The sequence below is a fragment of the Microcaecilia unicolor genome, chromosome 1, assembly GCF_901765095.1.
Source record: "Microcaecilia unicolor chromosome 1, aMicUni1.1, whole genome shotgun sequence".
Lineage (NCBI taxonomy): Eukaryota > Metazoa > Chordata > Amphibia > Gymnophiona > Siphonopidae > Microcaecilia > Microcaecilia unicolor.
Window position 1 is genome coordinate 186223679 of NC_044031.1, and position 20816 is coordinate 186244494.

General features: G+C 48.1%; 1 protein-coding gene across 2 annotated transcripts in view; it reads left to right on the forward strand.

The window, feature by feature from the left end:
* RELCH (RAB11 binding and LisH domain, coiled-coil and HEAT repeat containing) overlaps positions 1 to 20816 on the forward strand; it is a 447561-nt gene that overhangs the window by 93798 nt on the left and 332947 nt on the right. For both annotated transcript variants that reach the window (XM_030203226.1, XM_030203234.1), the window contains exons 6-7: positions 11306 to 11503; positions 18733 to 18824. In XM_030203226.1, the coding sequence (XP_030059086.1) occupies positions 11306 to 11503; positions 18733 to 18824 (290 nt within the window). The remainder of the gene's footprint in view (positions 1 to 11305; positions 11504 to 18732; positions 18825 to 20816) is intronic.

Sequence of the window (20816 nt, forward strand, 5' to 3'; positions counted from 1 at the left end):
GCTACACTCTCAGTTAGTTGGTAAATTTTTTAGGTCAATCTCAGTTATGTCCTCGCCGTTGCGAGGCCCAATTGACCATGGTTGTTGTTTTGAGTGAGCCTGGGGGCTAGGGATACCCCATCAGTGAGAACAAGCAGCCTGCTTGTCCTCGGAGAAAGCGAATGCTACATACCTGTAGAAGGTATTCTTCGAGGACAGCAGGCTGATTGTTCTCACAAACCCGCCCGCCTCCCCTTTGGAGTTGAGTCTTCCCTTGAAGTGTATTGTCTTGCTACATACTGGACTGGCCGGCTCGAGCCGGTTTCGGGCGGGAAGACGGCCGCGCATGCGCGGTGCGCGCGGGCGCGCGAGGACTAGCAAAGGACTTTGCTAGTGAAGTTTCCGATTGGAGGGGCTGCCGTGGACGTCACCCATCAGTGAGAACAATCAGCCTGCTGTCCTCGGAGAATACCTTCTACAGGTATGTAGCATTCGCTTTTGGGGGGGAGGGGGGGGACTTAGTGGAGTTTGCAGCACACCTGGGGAGCATCCACGGCACACCAGTTGAAAAAAGCTGTTATAGAAAATAGCATACAACAAAAAAGAAATATGTGCTTGAATACTCAAAATGTGCAGTTGGGATAGTGTACAGTTTTGGAGTCTGCTACTTACTTTTAAAGGAAAACTTTGTGATTATGTAGAACTAAAACACTTTAAGAAGTAGTATCAACACCTGTTTTTAAAAATGTATTGTATTTCCTGATAACTTCACCAATGCCACCAATGCTGCTGACCTGCCTCACCCCAGAAAATTATCCTGTGGTGATAAGGAATCACACCGCCACTGTACTGACAGCTGTCTTTTTCTCTCACTTTATGGCCTGAACACATCACTGTCTCAGTGCACCCAAGCCAAATCTAGTTCCCCATGTGCTACAGTGCAGACCAGTGTGACCTGAACCATGACACTGGACTGGAGTAAATCTAAATTTTTTTAGTGCTTTTCCTGGTACATCATTTTATCTTTAGCTTGAGTTTAAGTAGCGCTTGCAATCCTTGAGACGAACTGGCAAGGAGTACTCCAGGACCGGACTTGGGAAACACTGTCTTACAATTCTTAAGTATATTAGACCCAGCAAGTAGGCATGACAAAATAAAATCTATAGAAAGTAAGCAAACCACTCAAATGTTGGACTAAGTAAACAAACAAACCTATAATAACAGTGATTTTCCAGTAACTATTAGGTTTGATTCCTGTGATAATATAAGCTAGTCAGATGGGGATTGGCTCAAGTATAATATTTTTAGACTAAGTAAATTGTACTAATTTAATAAGTAGTAGACAAAAGGAATGTGAAGTGGCTCATCTGTTGGGTACCTGGGGCAAAGGAAAATGTCTACGTATTTGTTGAGCTTTACTAAATATGATTCAAAAAATTAAATCACTCTTGACAGAACATGCACAGTTCCTAAACGAATATGAAATAAAATTACATTTCAAAAAAGACCTTTGAAAATTGGTTAGTTTCTTCTAATGTATGTAGTTATTTACATTTCTAGATGTACAAGCATTTCTATAGACTAAGGGGGGAAGTTATCAATGTGGGCTTCCATTAAGCTGTTTTACTGTTAACCCTAGTAATTAGGTCTTATTTTATAAAATGGGACATGTGCTAAAATAGCATGAGCTGGTGGTAAAATAACACAACCTAACAGTAGCCCACATTCATAACTATGCCCTGAAATCTGTTGAGTCCAATATCATAATGTAGAATCAACGCTCATGAAAACGTTTGGTAGAGTTTTACAATAGATTATTTTTTCTATATATACTTCTAGTGCTTTGATGTTCTAGTGCTGAAACAGACAAATCAGGATTTGAAAAAAAAAATGTCCACTGTGCCACTATCTTTTAAATGTTTCTGCCAGACATGCCAGTCAACTATTCTTTCAAAGTACATCTTCTAACTATTCCGTTGGAAAGAAATGTATTTGATCCTCAAGCTGACAAAAATGTTAGATGTAGAAGAAGAAACAATTAGACAAAAGGTAATTATTTTATTTTCCTCGGATTAACATAGAGACCCTTTCAAAGGTCTTTGTTAGAAACTTGGCTCAAATAAACTGGGACACTTTAAAACAATTACTGTACCAGATGGGCTGGCTAGGAGGAAGATCTTCTACTTACGTGAAAAACCTCTAGTATGTATAAACTCTGATTTCAGAAGGGATATCTTCTAGTTTCAAATACCACCACAAGGCAGGAAGTAAGGGTACATATGTGGTGGCATTTCTCTAAAGGAAGCCCTTGAGGATAAGCTTCTCCTGATTAGGAACATGTTCTACAAACTTTTCAGACATACCACCACACATGCTCTTCCTGCCTTGTGGTATTGTGCATGTCCTCTTAAGTCTTTGTTTTTCTGCAGACCTGGTGTGTTTAATCATTTTTTCTTAAAATTCATCTTGCCAGGCATTGGGGTCTCTCTCTCTCTCTCTCTTCCAACCAGCATCTGCTCTTCTATCTCACTCCACCTCGCTTCCAACCAGCGTCTGCCCCTCTCTCTCTCCATCTTGCTTTCAAACAGCATCTTCTCTCTCTCTCTCTCTCTCTCTCTCTCGTTAATATTTCATTGCTTGGTGACCCAGCCGGTCTTGTTTTATCAAAATTGAGTCTTTAGATTTTGCAGCAGTGGTCTTTAAGCCCCCACAGACATATCATCCATGGCTTTCCTTATGTGATACTAGCCGTTAAGCCCGTTAAAACGGGTGAGATTTGTGTTTTGCAAAATGTAATAAATCTCACCTCCATCCATCCATGTCCAGCAAACCTCCTCTCTCCCCTGCCCTCCCCTCCCCCGATCCATGTCCAGCAACCCTGCTCTCTCCCCTGCCCCCCCCCCATGTCCAGCAGCCCTCATGTATCCCCTGGCCTCCCCCCGTCCACCAACCATCCTCTCCCCTGCCCTCCCCCCATATCCAGCAACCCTCCTCTTTTCCTTGGCTCCCCCTTGTCCACCAACCCTGCTCTCTCCCATGCTCTCCCCCCATGTCCAGCAACCCTCCTCTCCCCCTGCCCTCCCCTCCCCTCCATCGATCCATGTCCAGCAACCCTGCTCTCTCCCTTGGCCTCCCCCCCACCCTGCTCTCTCCCCTGCCCTCCCCCCCCGTCCAGCAACCCTCCTCTCTCCCCTGCCCTCCCCCCCTGTCCAGCAACTCTCCTCTCTCCCCTGCCCTCCCCCCATGTCCAGCAACCCTCCTCTCTGCCCTGCTCTCTCCCCATGTCCAGCAACCCTCCTCTCTCCCCCCATGCTCTCCCTCCATGTCCAGCTACCCTCCTCTCTCCCCCCTGCTCTCCCTCCATGTCTAGCTACCCTCCTCGCCACTGCTCCCTCCCCCCTCCGTGCCGGGCCCCCTGCAGTGACATGAGAGCGCCTCTCACCTCCATGTGAAAGCGCTGCAGGCAGCAGCAGATCTCTCTGCTGCTGCCTGCAGAGCTTCCATATGGAGGTGAGAGGTGCTGTCATGTCATTGCAGGGGGCCCAATACGGAGGGGGCCGGGAGCGGCGACGACGTCGGGGATGGGGGGGTGGAGGTTGGTGCGCCGGCGATGTTCCTTCGCCCATAAGAATAGCCATACTGGGTCAGACCAATGGACCATTTAGCCCTGTTTCCTGCTTCCAGCAGTGGCCAATACAGTTCACAAGTACCTGGCAGAATCCCAAATAGTAGCAAGAGTCTATGCTACCGATCCCAGGGACAGAATTGTATTTCCCCATTTCTCACTCAACTAGTATGTCAGCAGCCAGAAGCATAAGAAATAAGATGGGAGAGTTTGAATATATTGCACTAAATGAAAAATGAGATATAATAGACATCTCTGAGACCTGGTGGAAGGAGAATAACCAGTGGGGCATTGTCATACCATGGTACAAATTATATTGTAGTGATAGGGTGGATCAGATTAGTAGAGGGGGAAGCATTGTATGTTAAGGAGGGCCTTGAATCAAATAAATTGAAAAATCATCAGGAAACAAATCACATCTTAGAATCCCTATAGATTGAAATTTCATGTGTAAAGGGGAAAATGATAGTGATAGGAGTATACTATCATCCGCCTGTCAAGGATGTACAGACAGATGTAGAAATGTTATCAGAAATTAGGGAGGCTGACAAATGGGGCAACACGATAATAATGGGTGATTTCAATTACCCCGAAATTGACTGGGTAAATTTAACATCAGGGCATGGTAGAGAGGTTGATGATTTGAGATTAACTTCTGTGTACCATTCAGTTGGTTGCATGCAGATCAAGCAAAGTTAAACAAAACTTTTATGAGACTTGCTGAGGAAGGATGAAGGGTTCTTTTTGTACAAACAATGGTGTAAGCAAATGGCTGTTATAGAGTGAGCCTGAGCCAGTATTGGGTGGGCCCAAAATTTTATCTGAGTTGCCACTGGCCCACGTGCATGCTCAGTAGGCAGCAGAACAACACCAGAAGTGTGTTGTCTGTATTTTATTTCCTTTTGTTTATGTTGATCTCTTTCTCTAATGAGGACAGTGCTGTATAAATAGATTTATGAGGGTTGAAAAAAAAAGGAAAATGTTGTGATTCTACACAGTTTATTGTTGTTAATCGCGGTGTTTTTGTTTCTGTACAAATAAAGAATTTTAAAAAAAAAATAGATTTCATTAGAAAATCTGTACTGGAGAGGTCCACCAGTACAAATGTTTCTCCGAGGACAAGCAGGCTGCTTGTTCTTACGACTGAGTTGACGTCCACGGCAGCCCCCACCAACCGGAACAAAACTTCGCGGGCGGTCCCGCACGCAGGGCACGCCCACCGCGCATGCGCGGCCGTCTTCCTGCCCGTGCGCGACCGTTCCCGCTCAGTTTTTTTCGATTCCACGCTGGAGAGGGACGTGTTATCGTCTGTCTCTCTGTCAGCCCCGGAAACCGGATCGCGGCCTAGCCGCGGTTTTTTCTCAACTCGTTGCGGCCTTTTTCTTTTTCGGGTGTGCTATTTCACCGCCACTATCGACGACTTTGACTTCGCCGACGCGATTTTTCCGTCGATATCCTCGAAGGTCCTGAGCGGATTCAAGAAGTGTGGTCGGTGCGGCCGGCAGATCTCGCAAACCGATACCCACGCTTGGTGCCTCCAGTGCCTCGGCCTGGAGCATAATACCAAGGCGTGCACCTTGTGTCTCGGCTTTAGGAAGCAGACACAGGTGGCGAGGCAAGTTCTCCGGGACCGTCTTTTCGGAACTTGCGCCGGCCCTTCGATGTCGACCTCGACGACATCGGTGTCGACGGCCGGATCTTCGGTACTGATGTCGACGAAATCGGCGCCGACTATGGCACCGACCCCAGGAGTACAGGTACCGTTGGCCTGCCGGTGACGGCGGGGGTGAGCGGCCGCGTGGGAAGTCGGCCCTGGCCACTCCCTCTACCCAGGGCCATCGGGACCGAACCCTGTCGGATCCGATTCCTCGAGGCTGGGGGGTTCTACCTCCTCTTCATCTCTGCCACCGAGCGCCGATGACGGGCACCGAAAGAAAACCAAGAAGCACCGTCATCGGTCGCCCATGGCGCATGGAACTGCCAGCTCCGGCACCTCGAGGGAGGACTCGACGCCGAGGAAGCGGCAGTGCCGAGAGGAGCGTTCCCTCTCGGTTGAAGAGGTGTCGCTGCGCCAGTACGCAGGTGCTTCGGTACCGTCTCCTGGACCCGAACAGCTTCCGACACCCACACCGGCCCCCCTGCCTTTCCCGACAGCGGGCCTGGACGAGTGCCTCCGAGCCATCCTTCCGGGGATCCTGGAAGGGCTGATGTGCCAGGCTCTGCCGGCACCGGGGGTGCTTGCGCACCCGGCGCCGTTGATGGAGGCGCCGGCGTGCTCTAGCCCGATGCCGCGGCCTCCGATGCCGACGCCGCTTGCGGCACCGGTGTCGACCGCCACGCAGGTGGAGTCGATGGAGGGAGCTTCATCCCCGCCGGCGCGGGAGTCCACCGCTCGACGCCATCACCGAGGACATGGTTCCTTGCAGTCGAGACGGGCCCGGTTGAGGTCTGAGCTTCAAGAGCTCATGTCCGACACCGAGGAAGAGGCCTCGTGGGGGGAGGAGGAGGACCCCAGATATTTCTCCTCAGAGGAGTCTGTGGGTCTTCCCTCCGACCCCACTCCTTCACCGGAGAGGAAGCTCTCGCCCCCTGAGAGCCTTTCCTTTGCCTCCTTCGTCAGGGATATGTCTATTTGCATTCCCTTTCCCGTGGTCTCTGTGGATGAGCCGAGGGCTGAGATGCTTGAGGTCCTCGACTATCCATCACCACCTAGAGAGTCTTCCACTGTGCTGTTGCACAATGTCCTCAAAGAGACACTGCTTCGGAACTGGCTGAAACCATTATCTAACCCCACCATCCCAAAGAAAGCGGAGTCCCAATATAGGATCCACTCTGACCCAGAGTTGATGCGGCCTCAATTGCCTCATGACTCGACGGTCGTGGACTCTGCTCTCAGAGGGCACAGAGTTTGAGGGATACCGCCTCTGCGCCCCCGGGGCAGGAGTCTCGCACTCTGGACTCGTTTGGGAGGAAGGCCTACCAATCTTCCATGCTCGTGACCCGAATCCAGTCATACGAGCTCTACACGAGCATTCACATGCGGAACAATGTGAGGCAACTAGCGGACCTGGTCGACAAGCTCCCTCCGGAGCAGTCCAGGCCTTTTCAGGAGGTGGTCAGGCAGCTGAAGGCGTGCAGAAAGTTCCTGTCCAGGGGTATCTATGACACCTATGATGTGGCATCCCGAGCTGCGGCCCAAGGTATAGTGATGCGCAGACTCTCCTAGCTGCTTGCCTCTGACCTGGACAACCGCACCCAGCAGGGACTGGCGGATGTCCCTTGCCGGGGGGATAACATTTTCGGCGAGAAGGTCGAGCAGTTGGTGGACCAACTACACCAGCGGGAAACCGCTCTCGACAAGCTCTCCCACCGGGCGCCTTCAGCGTCCACCTCTGCAGGTGGACATTTTTCCCGGGCCCGGCAGGCTGCACCCTACGCCTACAGCAAGCGTAGGTACACCCAGCCGGCTCGAAGGCCTTCTCAGGCACAGGGACAGTCCCAGCGCGCTCGTTCCCATAAACAGCGTGCGCCTAAGCAGCCCCCTGCGCCTCCACAGCAAAAGCCGGGGACGGGCTTTTCACTGGATCCATGGGAACATAGCCGCCATCAAAGTGTCCGTACCGGACGACCTGCCGTTCGGAGGGAGGTTGAAGGTTTTTCACCAAAGGTGGCCTCTGATAACCTCCGACCAGTGGGTTCTCCAAATAATGAGGTGCGGATACACCCTGAATTTGGCCTCCACTCCACCAAATTGCCCACCAGGAGCCCAATCCTTCAGCTCCCATCACAAGCAGGTACTTGCAGAGGAACTCTCCGCCCTTCTCAGCGCCAATGCGGTCGAGCCCGTACCACCCGGGCAGGAAGGGCAGGGATTCTATTCCAGGTACTTCCTTGTGGAAAAGAAAACAGGGGGGATGCGCCCCATCCTAGACCTGAGAGGCCTGAATAGATATTTGGTCAAAGAGAAGTTCAGGATGCTTTCCTTGGGCACCCTTCTACCAATGATTCAGAAAAACGATTGGCTATGTTCCCTGGATTTAAAGGACGCTTACACTCGCATCCCGATACTGCCAGCTCACGGACAGTATCTCGGATTCCGTCTGGGGACACGGCACTTTCAGTATTGTGTGCTGCCGTTTGGGCTCGCCTCTGCACCATGGGTGTTCACGAAGTGTCTTGTGGTGGCTGCAGCGTATCTACGCAAGCTGGGAGTGCACGTGTTCCCGTATCTCGACGATTGGCTGGTCAAGAGCTCCTCAGAGGCAGGGGCTCTTCGGTCCATGCCGTGCACTATTCACCTTCTGGAGCAGCTGGGGTTTGTGATAAATTACCCGAAGTCCCATCTCCAGCCAGTCCAATCTCTGGAATTCATAGGAGCTCTGCTGAATTCACAGACGGCTCAGGCCTTTCTTCCCGAAGCGAGGGCGCACAACTTCCTGTCCCTCGCTTCCCAGACCAGAGCGTCTCAGCAGGTCACAGCTCGGCAGATGTTGAGACTCCTAGGTCATATGGCCTCTACGGTTCATGTGACTCCCATGGCTCGTCTTCACATGAGATCTGCTCAGTGGACCCTAGCTTCCCAGTGGTGCCAGGCCACCGGGAATCTAGAAGATGCCATCCGCCTGTCCGTCAGTTGCCGCAATTCGCTGCACTGGTGGACAGTTCGGACCAATTTGACCCTGGGACGTCCATTCCAAATTCCGCAGCCCACGAAGGTGCTGACGACGGATGCATCTCACCTGGGATGGGGAGCTCATGTCGATGGGCTCCACACCCAGGGACTGTGGTCCCTCCAGGAACAAGATCTTCAGATCAACCTCCTGGAGCTCCGAGCGGTCTGGAACGCACTGAAGGCCTTCAGAGATCGGCTGTCCTACCAAATCATCCAAATTCGGACAGACAATCAGGTTGCAATGTATTATATCAACAAGCAGGGGGGCACCGGATCTCGCCCCCTGTGTCAGGAAGCCGTCAGGATGTGGCGTTGGGCTTGCCAGTTCGGCATGCTTCTCCAAGCCACATACCTGGCAGGCGTAAACAACAGTCTGGCCGACAGGCTGAGCAGAGTCATGCAACCACAAGAGTGGTCGCTCCATTCCAGAGTGGTACGCAAGATCTTCCAAGAGTGGGGCACCCCCTTGGTGGACCTTTTCGCCTCTCAGACCAACCACAAGCTGCCTCTGTTCTGTTCCACACTACAGGCGCACGGCAGACTGGCGTCGGATGCCTTTCTCCTCCATTGGGGGACCGGCCTCCTGTATGCTTATCCTCCCATACCTTTGGTGGGGAAGACCTTGCTGAAGCTCAAGCAAGACCACGGCACCATGATTCTGATAGCGCCTTTTTGGTCCCGTCACATCTGGTTCCCTCTACTTCTGGAGTTGTCCTCCGAAGAACTGTGGAGATTCATTTCCCAGAACGACGGAGCGCTTCTGCACCCCAACCTTCAGTCTCTGGCTCTCACGGCCTGGATGTTGAGGGCGTAGATTTTGCTTCGTTGGGTTTGTCTGAGGGTGTCTCCCGCGTCTTGCTTGCCTCTAGAAAGTATTCCACTAAAAAGAGTTGCTTTTTCAAGTGGAGGAGGTTTGTCATTTGGTGTGAGAGCAAGGCCCTAGAACCTCGTTCTTGTCCTGCACAGAACCTGCTTGAATACCTTCTGCACTTATCAGAGTCTGGTCTCAAGACCAACTCAGTAAGGAATCACCTCAGTGCGATTAGTGCTTACCATCATCGTGTAGAGGGTAAAGCCATCTCTGGAGAGCCTTTAGTCGTTTGATTTATGAGAGGCTTGCTTTTGTCAAGGCCCCCTGTCAAGCCTCCTGCAGTGTCATGGGATCTCAACGTCGTCCTCACCCAGCTGATGAAGCCTCCTTTTGAGCCACTGAATTCTTGCCATCTGAAGTACTTGACCTGGAAGGTCATTTTCTTGGTGGCAGTTACTTCAGCTCGTAGAGTCAGTGAGCTTCAAGCCCTGGTAGCTCATGCTCCTTATACCAAATTTCATCATAACAGAGTAGTACTCCGCACTCACCCTAAGTTCCTGCCAAAGGTGGTGTTGGAGTTCCATCTTAACCAGTCAATTGTCTTGCCAACATTCTTTCCCAGACCGCATACCCGCCCTGCTGAACGTGAGTTGCACACATTGGACTGCAAGCGAGCGTTGGCCTATCTGGAGCGGACACAGCCCCCAGACAGTCCGCCCAATTGTTTATTTCTTTCGACCCCAATAGGAAGGGGGTCGCTGTCTGGAAACGCACCATCTCCAATTGGCTAGCAGATTGAATTTCCTTCACTTACGCCCAGGCTGGGCTGGCTCTTGAGGGTCATGTCACGGCTCACAATGTTAGAGCCATGGCAGCGTCAGTGGCCCACTTGAAGTCAGCCATTATTGAAGAAATTTGCAAGGCTGCGACGTGGTCTTCGGTCCACACATTCACATCACATTACTGCCTCCAGCAGGATACCCGACGTGACAGTCGGTTCGGGCAGTCGGTGCTGCAGAATCTGTTTGGGGTTTGAATCCAACTCCACTCTCCAGGACCCGATTTATTCTGTTCAGGCTGCACTCTCAGTTAGTTGTTCTTCGTAGGTCAATTTCTGTTATGCCCTCGCCGTTGCGAGGTTCTATTGACCTGGGTTCTTGTTTTGAGTGAGCCTGAGAGCTAGGGAAACCCCAGTCGTGAGAACAAGCAGCCTGCTTGTCCTCGGAGAAAGCGAATGATACATACCTGTAGCAGGTGTTCTCCGAGGACAGCAGGCTGATTGTTCTCACCTATTCTCCCTCCTCCCCTTTGGAGTTGCGTTTTTGATCATTTTTGCTTGTCATTCAACTGAGTGGGAACGGTCGCGCACGGGCGGGAAGACGGCCGTGCATGCGCGGTGGGCGTGCCCTGCGTGCGGGACCGCCCGCAAAGTTTATTTCCAGTTGGTGGGGGCTGCCGTGGACGTCAACCCAGTCGTGAGAACAATCAGCCTGCTGTCCTCGGAGAACACCTGCTACAGGTATATATCATTCGCTATCCATGTGCATATTAAGTGGAAGGAATTTCAGCCTGGAGAATCTACCCAGATAGCTATCTGAACAAATTTTTTGGGAAAGTGTTATAATTGTCTCCACTCTTTCAAATGCACCAAAGAATGCAAAATATTTTCTGGTTTCTTCCCTGTGAATCATTTTTGAAACTTAAATCTTTCTAGATTTTATACATTGGACCTATTGCTTTTAAATATTGCTCTTTGGTTTTCAGTTTCGCTTCTAGAGAGGTGACGTGGGGAGCGGGGGAGGGGGAATCCATGAGAGTGAATGTGATTTTTGGAGTGGTGGGGATTGGGAAAAAAGTAAATGGAGATGTTTGGTAGAGGTCTACACATGCCTAGGGCCCAATATAGTGTTAATTTACCTCCTGAATATCACATGCTTTTGAAGAACAGTACCATCTGTGTAACTCTGAAGTATTAATCTCTAGTAAACAATAAGTAAACAATTGTTGTACCTTGAAATATCTTTAGACTTGATTGTTGACATAGGCTTTTATTGATAAATCTTTGTTTCCATTAGAATTGGTTTGTACTCACACCAATGACATTGTGGAAATCATAGTTGCAAGAGTGTATTGGAAAAGGTGAAGTTGGCAATTAGAAACTAAATCAAGGGACTAAAAAGCCAAGTCAATGTAATTATGTGCTTTCATGTTCCTCCAGGATTTTGAGCTATGGGATGATGTAGGTTTGAATATTCCAAAGCCTCCAGACTTGTTACAGTTGTATCGTGACTTTGGAATCCATCACATTGCTGCAAAAGATGTTGTTGATATAGCAGTTGGTGTAGAAGAGGAGGAATTAGGCACTATTTCTGCAAAAGAGACTGTTAGTGCTTTGGAAGAACCACAGGAGACTGAGGTAAGAAACGGAAAATAAATCATTAAAACAGAATTTACATTTCACTTTCTAAATCTCATAAGGCTAAAACAAAATATCACCTTTTTTACCAAAGAGCTTATTTGAAAAATAAAGAATGAGCAGCAGTAATGTTTACCTAGCTGTTTTTATCCTTTTAATTTAGGAGCATCTGTGGAGGCCCAGCTATCTTAATCCTTGGACTTCTACAGTGTTTGCAAATTCCATGATGGCAGGAATGTGAAAGGGGCAAAAGTTATTTTTTATTAAAATCACAATACATTTTCTTTTATTTCTGAGGCAAGCGACTTATCTTTTTCCTCCAAGAAAGCAAGGATTTTCATTTTAAATTTTAGTAAATATCTGGTCAAATAAAGTTATTATTCTAAATCCATGGAAATAAAATGCTTTTCAATGATAATCACATCCGGCTCAAGAGTATCTGACACCCTAGTTGAATCTTCAGATAAGCATGGTGTCTAGCATATCTCCCCCCATCTCCCCTCATATTGTCAGCATATTTCTCCTTCCCTGTCTCCTCCTCTCCCCCCCCCCATATTGTTAGCATCTCTCTCCTTTCCTATCTCCTCCCCCTATAGTGTTGGCATATCTCTCCTTCCCTATCTCCTCACCTTGTAGTGTTGGCATCTCTCTCCTTCCCTATCTCTTCCCCCGTAGTGTCGGCATCTCTCTCCTTTCCTATATTTTCCCCTGTCGTGTCGGTATCTCTCTCCTTCCCCGTCTCCTCCCCCCCCCCCCCCCCCCCGTAGTGTTGGCATCTCTCTCCTTCCCCGTCTCCTTCCCCCCCCCCCCCCCACCCCCCCCCGTAGTGTCGGCATCTCTCTCCTTCCCCGTCTCCTCCCCCCCCGTAGTGTCGGCATCTCTCTCCTTCCCCGTCTCCTCCCCCCCCCGTAGTGTCGGCATTTCTCCTTCCCCGTCCCCTCCCCCCGCCGTAGTGTCGGCATCTGTCTCTCTTCCCCGTCTCCCCTGTACTGTCCAGCGTATTTCTCCTTCCCTATCTCTTCCCCTCCCCCTGTGGTGTCCAGCGTATCTCTCCTTCCCTATCTCTTCCCCTCCCCCTGTGGTGTCCATTATCTCTCTCCTTCCCAATCTGCTCCCCTCTGTAGTGTCAGTATCTCTCCTTCTTTATCTCCCCTTGTGATGTCCAGCATATCTCTTTCTTATTCCCTCCCCCCGTAGTAACATAGTAGATGACGGCAGAAAAAGACCTGCACGGTCCATCCAGTCTGCCCAACAAGATAACTCATATGTGCTAATTTTGTGTATACCCTACTTTGATTTGTACCTGTGTTCTTCAGGGCACAGACCATATAAGTCTGCCCAGCACTATCCCCGCCTCCCAACCACCAACCCCACCTCCCAACCACTGGCTCTGGCACAGACCGTATAAGTCTGCCCAGCACTATCCCCGCCTCCCAACCACCAGCCCCGCCTCCCACTACCAGCCCTGGCCCAGACCGTATAAGTCTGCCCAGCACTATCCCTGCCTCCCACCACCGGCTCTGGCACAGACCGTATAAGTCTGCCCAGCACTATCCCCGCCTCCCACCACCGACTCTGGCACAGACCGTATAAGTCTGCCCAGCACTATCCCCGCCTCCCAACCACCAGCCCCGCCTCCCACTACCAGCTCTGGCACAGACCGTATAAGTCTGCCCAGCACTATCCCTGCCTCCCACCACCGGCTCTGGCACAGACCGTATAAGTCTGCCCAGCACTATCCCTGCCTCCCAACCACCAGTCCCGCTTCCTACCACCGGCTCTGGCACAGACCATATAAGTCTGCCCAGCACTATCCCCGCCTCCCAACCACCAGCCCCGCCTCCTGATCTTGACTAAGCTCCTGAGGATCCATTCCTTCTGCACAGGATTCCTTTATGCTTATCTCACCCATGTTTGAATTCCGTTACCGTTTTCATTTCCACCACCTCCTGCGGGAGAGCATTCCAAGCATCCACTACTCTCTCCGTGAAAAAATGCTTCCTAACATTTTTCTTGAGTCTGCCCCCCTTCAATCTCATTTCATGTCCTCTTGTTCTACCACCTTCCCATCTCTGGAAAAGGTTCGTTTGCGGATTAATACCTTTCAAATATTTGAACGTCTGTATCATATCACCCCTGCTTCTCCTTTCCTCCAGAGTATACATGTTTAGTTCAGAAAGTATCTCCTCATACGTCTTGTAACGCAAATCCCATACCATTCTCGTAGCTTTTCTTTGCACCGCTTCAATTCTTTTTACATCCTTAACAAGATATGGCCTCCAAAACTGAACACAGTACTCCAGGTGGGGCCTCACCAACGACTTATACAGGGGCATCAACATTCCCTTTCTTCTGCTATGAGATGTAGTGCCAGCATCTCACCTTCCCTACCTCCCCCAGTAGTGTCCAGCATCTCTCTCCCTCCTTATTCCCTCCCCCGTAGTGCCAACATCTCTCTCCTTCCCTATCTCCTCCCCCGCCCCCATACTGTCAGCATCTCTCTCCTCCCCACCCCATATTGTCAGCATCTCCTTCTCTATCTCCTCCCCTCCCCATAGTGTTATCATCTTTATCCTTCCCTGTCTCCTCCCCTCCATAGTGTCAGCATCTCTCTCCTTCCCTGTCTCTCCCCTGTAGTGTCCAGCATCTCTCTCCTTCCCTGCCTCCCTCCTTATTCCCTCCCACCGTAGTGCCCAGCATCTTTCTCCCTCCCCTCCATAGTCTCCAACATCACTCTCATTCCCTATCTCCCCCCTCCATAGTCTCCAGCATCCCTGTCCTTTCCTATCTCCTCCCCCATAGTGTCCATCATCTCCCTCCTTATTTCCTCCTCCCTGTAATGTCCAGTTTCTCTTTTCCTCCTAATCCCCCCCTTCCAAGTGTTCAACAGCTTCCCTTCTTTTCTGCAGAAGTACTAGCTTTTCAGTCAACTTGCTGACAAAACTCGTGCCAGGAACAGGGCTTTGAGCCTTCTGCTCATTTTCAAGCCCCACCAGGTCTTCAGAAATAGGATGTAGAGGGAGTAGCACATGGGCCTTGAGCATGTACAGATGCTCAAGGCCTTATGCTGAGTGTGAGAGATGATATGCCAGCAAGCTGACCGACATGCTTGTGCTACAGCATGAATGGTGAGGAATATAAAGGAAAATGCTGAACACCTTGTAGGGGAATGGAGAGATGTTGAACATAGACACATTGAACAAACATGTGGATAAAGGTGAGCCAGTTGATATTATGTATCTGGATTTTCAGAAGGCGTTTGACAAAGTACCTCATGAAAGACTCCAGAGGAAATTGGAGAGTCATGGGATAGGAGGTAGTGTTCTATTGTGGATTAAAAACTGGTTAAAAGATGGAAAACAGAGAGTAGGGTTAAATGGTCAGTATTCTCAAAGGAGAAGGGTAGTTATTGGGGTTCCCCAGGGGTCTGTGCTCGGACCGCTGCTTTTTAACATATTTATAAATGACCTAGAGATGGGAGTAACTAGTGAGGTAATTAAATTTGCTGATGACACAAAGTTATTCAAAGTGGTTAAATCACAAGAGGATTGTGAAAAATTACAAGAGGACCTTACGAGATTGGGAGACTGGGCGTCTAAATGGCTGATGACGTTTTATGTGTGCAAGTGCAAAGTGATGCATGTGGGAAAGAGGAACCCGAATTATAGCTATGTCATGCAAGGTTCCACTTTAGGAGTCACGGACCAAGAAAGGGATCTAGGTGTCATCGTTGATGATACGTTGAAACCTTCTGCTCAATGTGCTGCTGTGGCTAAGAAAGCAAATAGAATGCTAGATATGATTAGGAAAGGAATGGAAAACAAAAATGAGGATGTTATAATGCCTTTGTATCGCTCCATGGTGTGACTGCATCTCGAATATTGTGTTCAATTCTGGTCGCCGTATCTCAAAAAAGATATAGTGGAATTAGAAAAGGTGCAGAGAAGGGCGACGAAAATGATAAAGGGGATGGGACAACTTCCCTATGAGGAAAGGCTAAAGCGGCTAGGGCTCTTCAGCTTGGAGAAGGCGGCTGAAGGGAGATATGATAGAGGTCTATAAAATAATGAGTGGAGTTAAACAGGTAGTTGTGAAGCGTCTGTTCACGCTTTCCAAAAATACTAGGACTAGGGGGCATGCAATAAAACTACAGTGTAGTAAATTTTAAACAAATAGGAGAAAATGTTTCTTCACCCAACGCCTAATTAAACTCTGGAATTCGTTGCCGGAGAACGTAGTGAAGTCAGTTAGCTTGGCAGAGTTTAAAAGGGGTTGAATGTTTTCCTAAAGGACAAGTCCATAGACCGCTACTAAATGGACTTGGGAAAAATCCACAATTTCGGGAATAACTTGTATAAAATGTTTGCATGTTTGGGTAGCTTGCCAGGTGCCCTTGACCTGGATTGGCCGCTGTCGGGAACAGGATGCTGGGCTTGATGGACCTTTGGTCTTTTCTCAGTATGGCATTACTTATGTACTTATGCTTGGAGTCTCAGGCCTGCTTCGGGGATCCCACCCTATTTGAGGACTGCTTTGGTATATTTCACTCATGTGTGAGACGCTATGGAAGGTAAAATTATTCCTTACCTGATAATTTTCTTTCCATTAGTCCCAACAGATTAATCCAGAGGCCCGCCCTTTGCTGCTCTTACATGAGTATTTTTCCCTGTGTATGAGGGGCTGTTCTCTTCCTCTCTCTGGTCCATTAGGTTTCGTCATTTATTTGAAACCATCAAACAAACACACAAATAAAAAAATAAAACGGTGGAGGACCAGCATTCTGGAATTTTCCACTCCAGCGTTTTCCGTCCCGCTGAGGCAGTGGAGGATGACCCTACACAGATTTTATAGCAGCATGAGAGGGCTTACCTATAATAAAGGTGGAGGACCAGCATGCTACAATATGCCACTCTGGCGTTCTTTCCCTCCTGCTGTGGCGATGGAGGATGAACCTACACGGGTCTTATACAGGCAGGAGAGGACTTACATGTTGGATTTCCTTTTTCTTCCACTGCTTTGGTATCAACAATACTGAGACTAAGGTGGCTGCACATGTCCACATATACTAAATCTCTGAAGTTCTCTCTATCTCTACCTGCTGGTAAGAGGATATAACCCACTCGTCTCTGGATTGATCTGTTGGGACTAATGGAAAGAAAATTATAAGGTAAGGACTAATTTTACTATATGCCTAGGACAGAACATATTACTACTACAATTTGACATGTCAAGCTCATTCGACCTAGTAGACCACACAACACTAATGACCCTACTCAACAACATGGGAATATGCGGCGCAGTGGCAGCATGGTTCAATGAATTCCTAAGAACCAGATCCTACATTGTAAAGATGTCATACTAGATATCAGCTTCGTGGTACCCAGATGATATTGGAGATACTGGTACCAATATCATCTGGGTACCCAGATGATATTGGAGATCCCTGTGGCACCCAGAATGTGGGGTACCACAGGGATGCCAGTTACAGTTCAAAAATGCATTTCATTTAATATATTTGAATTATTTCTATTTTTTTTTAAAGTTTTCCCACAACTTTTCAAGATAGGCCACAGAACATTATTGCTACAAATCCAATTTTGCCTTCATTCCTGAACAGGTCCATTATATCTTTGTAATATTTTAACAGTTTAAAGATCATAGTATATGGATTCTGTTGCTAGATAACCTCTGAGGCATTTCATGTCAGTCTTCACAGGGAAAAATGAGAATAGTGCACAAGAACAATTTGCATTTTGGGGAGGGGAGGGGGGGGTATCCAGTAATAATTGTTCTTATTAAACATTGTGTCTGATATAGTGATCTTTGTTTTGCATTTGAATGAAACAAAAAATAGTTTTGTTGTGTTTTTTCATGCAAGATATTAGCTAAATACTTATTGTGACATTTTGTTTTTTTAGTTAAAGGTGTTTAAAAGGTATATTAGGATCAAGTGATGTCCCCAGTATTTTTAAGTTGAGTAAACAGTCAAGTATTTGACTGATACAGCATTACTTGGTGCAGACTGATTATCCTTATATAAATCACTTTGAACCTTAAAAATTGTTCCTCCAAAAAATATTTTGGTCCTGTTCTTACGGTAAAATTTTGTGAACCATTTGCCCTGATAGCTCTTTTTTACTATTTTGTGAACTTATGCTAACAGGTTGGATTCTTTCTGATTGTATTTACAAAGTAGGCGTCTTTTTGGACTTCACGAAGGCACTCTGAAATGAAATTACCTCCACTGTGTATATACTTTTTATGTGTTATTTTCATATGGGTTCATAAAAGCTTCAGCTTAAGTAGATACTCTTGTAATCTGAAGTAGGATGTTTTTCAGAAAAACCCACAAAACTAGGAGTTGCTCAGACATGAAATATAACACGCAACAATGTAGGGATTGGTACTGAGGTGTGGGGGGAGGGGCGAGGGGTGAGACAATGAAACAGTTAATACAGAACGAATCAATACATTAAAGATTTTTAACCAACAAATTGATCGTATAAAAGAATATTGCTGGAACTGTTGATGTTCGTATTCATAGTTGACTCAGACATTTTCCTTATTCATCCCTTAACTAATGCCAACTAGCCAAAGTATATTTCCATTATAATAAAATTTCTCAACCAAGTAAAATACTTTTTTTTAACTACTTATTATGTACTACTGCTACTTGTCATTTCTAAAGCGCTACTAGACGTACGCAGCGCTGTACACTGAACATGAAGAGACAGTCCCTGCTCCACAGAGCTTACAATCTATTTAGGACAGAGAAACAGGACAAAGAGATAAGGGAATAACTAAGGTGGGAATGATAAAATATGAGAACTTAACAAGTGAGTAAAGGTTAGGAGTTAAAAGCAGTATCAAAAAGGTGGGCCTTTAGCCTAGGTTTGAAGATGGCTGGAGATGGAGCTTGACGTACCGGCTTGGGGAGTCTATTTCAGGCATATAGCTCTTTTTTTGTATCTTATTTGTGCTAATCTGCTCTTACTTGATATTTTGTTTACGATATTGTAAACCTTGCCTGTTTGATTTATTGTAAGCCACACTGAACTCGAGTATGTTCTGGATAATGTGGGGTATAAATGGACATACCACTTTCAGTCTTTCTTTTGATATGAAAATTTACTATGTTGTTAATATGTACACAGATTTTAAATTTGATAATATACACTAGCAGGATTGTGGCTAAATTCTCTTTTCCACTGTTTTGTTTTCCTCTTTAGCAACAAGCAATAATAATTAAGCTAGAAGACCAAATTATGTTATTGAACAGTGAGAAACTTTCATTGATGGGACAAATCCAAAAGCTTGAGAGGTATGTGTTTTAAAATGAGATGATTCATTATTTGCTTTTGATCCATGTTATTTTTGTTTGACAAGTTTTGGGGGTTGCAGTTATTCAAAACTGTACACACTAAATAAGAATTAACTATGCCCATTAGTTTTCTGATGAGCACTTTTTGAGGCGCCATACTTCAAGTTGTGTGTGTGTATGAGCAAGTAGCATTGCTAGAGACAAGTATGTTTATTAACATATTTTTTTAACAAAGTAAATTCAAGGCATTTCACAAAACTAAAAACAGTACGTAAGTTATACTTAAACGAATGTCTGATTTTTGCTTGTTTGTGCCTGCATTTCTTTAAAGTAGATGTTAAGGTGTTCTGGCACCATACCTTCATATAATCATACCTTCATATAATTAATTGAGTATCAGGCCCATATTGGCGGAAATTGTAGTCTTATCCTAAGCTGTATATATATATATATATATATATATATATATATATATATATATATATATAATCGAGGTAAAGCACAATGGATCTGTAGCAGGGCAGACTTCCACGAACGCTTTGGCTGCTCTGATGCTCTGAAGGCAGCGAGTGTAGCAGCCCAGCTACTCCAGCTTGCCCCAGCCCGCCGGATCCAGCTTCTCCCTGCTTGCTTGCTCCAGCCCAAAGGCTCCAGCTTGTTCCAGTCTGCCGATCCAGCTTCCCCCCTGCTTGTTCCAGTCCATCTGCTCCAGCGTGTTCGTCCGCCTGATCCCGGCTCATTCCAGCCCGCCTGATCCCGGCTCGTTCCAGCCCGCCTGATCCCGGCTTGTTCCAGTCTGCCAATCCAGCTTCCCCCTGCTTGTTCCAGTCCACTTGCTCCAGCCTGCTTGTTCCAGGCCATCTGCTCCAGCGTGTTCCAATCCGCCTGATCCCAGCTCGTTCCAGTCCGCCGATCCAGCTTCCCCCCTGCTTGTTCCAGTGCATTTGCTCCAGTGTGTTCCAGTCCGCCTGATCCAGCTTCTCCCTGCTTGTTCCAGTCCATCTGCTCCAGCGTGTTCCAGTCCGCCTGATCCAGCTTCTCCCTGCTTGTTCCAGTCCATCTGCTCCAGCGTGTTCCAGTCCGCCTGATCCAGCTTCTCCCTGCTTGTTCCAGTCCATCTGCTCCAGCTCGTTCCAGTCCATCCGCTCCAACTTGTTCCAGTCCGCCTGATCCAGCTCGCTCTAGTCCGTCTGCTCCTGCTTGTTCCAGCCTGCTCCAATACTGCTGCACTGTTCTCTTCTGCTCCAAGCCATTCCAGCTTGTTCCAGTCCTGCTAATGTACTCTCCACCGCACTCACCTGCTCCCGCCTGCCTGCTAGCCAATCAACCTGCCTGCTGGCCTATCACCTCCTCATGCCTGCCTGCTTGTCTGCCTCTCAACCGCCTGCTTGTCGGCCCATCAACAACCGCCTGCCTCCCAGCCTGCAATAACTACCTATCTCTGTCTCTACATTTGCACCCGTAAATACCCAGTCACTACTTATGGCCCCCATAAACATTTTCTTCCTTGCCCTGTCCCTCCCCACTCTTTTCCCCCTCCGACCGCCGCATACCGCACAAACTCACTGCCCATCCATGTCCTCTCCCATCCTACTCACTACTCCAATACCCTACCCACCCCCGTCCCCCACCTCACCATCCTTACTGTCCTCCTCCTTCCTAGCTCTCAACCTTCAACACCTCCTTCCTGCCATGAATCCCTCCCCATTCCTCTTAAGTGCACCCCGCCGTCGTCGCCCTACCTCCCCCACCCTCCTCTGCACTCTTGCTTCCCCTTCTGCTATCCGCGGGAGACATCAATCCCAACCCAGGTCCCCCACACCGGTCCTCGTCCTCGCTTCATCCATGCAAACGTTTCCGCGATATCTCCAATCTCATCTCTATGCCCCTCCTCCCCCCCTCCTCCCTCCCCTTCTCGTGTGCCCTGTGGAATGCACGCTCAGTCTGCAACAAACTTTCCTTCACCCACGATCTCTTTATCTCCCATTCCCT